General features: G+C 39.3%; 1 protein-coding gene across 2 annotated transcripts in view; it reads left to right on the top strand.

The window, feature by feature from the left end:
- The window catches only part of LOC106877881 (NEDD8-conjugating enzyme UBE2F), a 9453-nt gene extending 6674 nt beyond the window's left edge, over window positions 1-2779 (top strand). For both annotated transcript variants that reach the window (XM_014926924.2, XM_014926922.2), the window contains exons 4-7: window positions 245-347; window positions 505-563; window positions 1142-1204; window positions 2383-2779. In XM_014926924.2, coding sequence (XP_014782410.1) covers window positions 245-347; window positions 505-563; window positions 1142-1204; window positions 2383-2439 — 282 coding nt within the window. In that variant the 3' untranslated portion in view covers window positions 2440-2779. The remainder of the gene's footprint in view (window positions 1-244; window positions 348-504; window positions 564-1141; window positions 1205-2382) is intronic.
- Window positions 2780-2785: the final 6 nt, after the last annotated feature.

Here is a 2785-nt window from a genome sequence, read left to right as displayed (position 1 = left end):
CTTACAAAGAATAAGTCCTGGGGTTGATTTGCTCGACTAAAGGCGGTGCTCCAGCATGGCCACAGTCAAATGACTGAAACAAGTAAAAGAGTAAAAGAATAGCTTATAGAATATTAGGTTTAAAAAACAATAAACCTTGAAAGGGAGAAAATGTCAAAGGCACCTTCCTTATCCTCACAGCTATTATCTCCCCTTAACCAACCACCACCACCATCACGTCACCTTATCCTCTTTTTCTCTTCAGCCTCCCAAAGTGCGCTGTGAAACTCGTATATGGCACCCAAACATTGATGAAGATGGGGAGGTGTGCTTGAGTTTATTGCGTCAAAATTCTTATGATATGATGGGTGAGTAATTCCTCTCTCTCTCTCTCTCTCTCTCTCTCTCAACACACACACACACACACATATATATGCGTATCACAACACTCCTGTTTCAAATCTGACTTATGGTTGCTGAAGACATTTCCATTGGTTATTTCATAATAACTCTTCTCTTCCATAGGTTGGGCCCCTACCAGACGGCTGAAGGATGTTATATGGGGACTAAATTCCTTATTTTCTGTAAGTATTAATCAGTGCTTTTAATGTGGCACTGGCGCGAGTGCTTTTTACGTGGCACTAGCACCACTTTTTTTTATGTGGCACCACCACTCACACCAATACATTTTACATGGCACCTTGGTTTCAAGATCTCAATTCTGTTGTTGTAGTGGGCGGGCCTTCTTGAATACAGCAATGCGCCACATATCTCGGTCCTCTGTCATTTCCCTTGTAAGGCTCAGCATTTTGAGATTGGCCTTCATTACTTCGTCCCCTGTCTTCTAGGTCTCCCTCTTCCATAGCGACCCTCCACTTAAGTAATCGGCACATCCTTATGCGAATACTTAAAGTGGAGGCAATTTGTGGAATTGTATAAAAAAAACATTTATTAAGATATTTTGTGTATCGTTAAAGTGTAACTGATTTTATTGCACACCAGTTTAACCCATTAAGTCCCAGAGTACTTAAATTTATGAATATTACTTTTAAATTTTTACAGATGATTGAAAATAGGTTAAAATGAAAGAAATAATTATGGTGATGCATTAGAAATGTGATTGCCTATGACTATTACTGAAGGTGTATGCATTATGTTTCAGGATCTTCTGAATTTTGATGACCCCCTAAATGTGGAAGCTGCAGAAAATTACGCCAGAGATAAGGTATTTCTTCCTAGAGTTCTAGGTTTTATTTATTTTTTATTTTTATATTTTTGTCTTTTTAATTTTTCTAGGCTGTGAGATTAAGAAGTGACCTTGTTGGTATGGGTTCAAAGCTTTTTACTATCCAGTGCATTATGCCCCTGGACAGAGTATAGTGCACTCTGCGCCACTTTGTCTGACCATCAACTCCTTACTGAGTTGAAAGTAAGGGGACCCTAACCCTTCAACAAGTGTGTGAGTTGAAAGTAAGGGGATCTGTTGCTGCAAAACCATGAATAAACTGACTAGTGCAGACGTGGCTGTGTGGTTAAAAAGTTTTGTTTTCAACCTACATGGTTCCAGGTTCAGTCCTACTTGGGCAAGTGTCTTCTTCTATAGCCCTGGGCTAACCAAAGCTTTGTGAGTGGATTTGATAGATGGAAACTGACATGATGTTAATACAACTTCACTTTGGCAAGCAGTGGCAACACCATAAAACTGACTGGTGTTGTTAGGGGGTGTTACAGATGGAGAGAAATGGTCACTGATTGGGCCTTGCCAGAGCATCACCTTGAAGAAATTTAATTGAATAAATTGACCCCAGTTTTTTTTTTTTCTTTTTAAGCCTGGTATTTATTCTGTTTGCTTCTCTTGCTGAACTGCTAAGTTACAGGGATTTAAACACACCAACAGCAGTTGTGAAGCAGTGGCGAGCTATGAGTGCAGGCACATACACACATACCTTTGTCATTTCTCTCTGTAAAAGAGCATAGGCTCAACATGTCAAACTCTTCAATTTCTCCTGAGCATCAAACTTATACACCTTGTTTGTTGTTTCCTCACCTGTCTATTTTTCTTCTTTTTCTGTGCAATTTTGAACCATATATTTATATTAATCAGAGAGGCAAATGGATAGACGGATTCGTTAGCACACCGGGCGAAATGCTTAGCGGTATTTCGTCTGTCTTTACATTCTGAGTTCAAATTCCACCGAGGTCGACTTTGCCTTTCATCCTTTCAGGGTCAATAAATTAAGTACCAGTTAGGCACTGGGGTCGATGTAATCGTCTTAATCCAGTTGTCTGTCCTTGTTTGTCCCCTCTATGTTTAGCCCCTTGTGGGCAATAAAGAAATAAGTCTACTATGTCTTTCTCCCTCTCACACACAATTTTATTCTTCTTTTATTTCTCTATCTGCAGGACTCCTTCAAATGTAAAGTACAGAGCTATATTGAACAATATGCCACCAAACGGTAGCGGACAAGGAATCTAGCAGTGCTGGGATGTGTGCTTACATACATATAATATATATACATATGTCTGTGTATATGTATATATATATGTATATCAAATCGTCTATTGACTAAACTGCAACAGTTAAAAAGAAACATTCTTGTGTGTTGATATGATTCTAGTGAGGTGCAAGACTCAAGTTTTTACACTACTACACCACTGTTCTTCGAAGGAAACAGAACAATGGGAATTTAACGAAACCAACCTGACGAATATTCCCAGCCTTTTCCTCTTACCTGAAAGCCCATACTTATTTCTCATCCCAGTGACACACACACACACACACACACACACACACACACACACACAC

The sequence above is a fragment of the Octopus bimaculoides genome, chromosome 21, assembly GCF_001194135.2.
Source record: "Octopus bimaculoides isolate UCB-OBI-ISO-001 chromosome 21, ASM119413v2, whole genome shotgun sequence".
Classification (NCBI taxonomy): Eukaryota; Metazoa; Mollusca; class Cephalopoda; order Octopoda; family Octopodidae; genus Octopus; species Octopus bimaculoides.
Note: the sequence above shows the minus strand (reverse complement) of the source record. Positions and strands in the feature narration are given on the sequence as shown.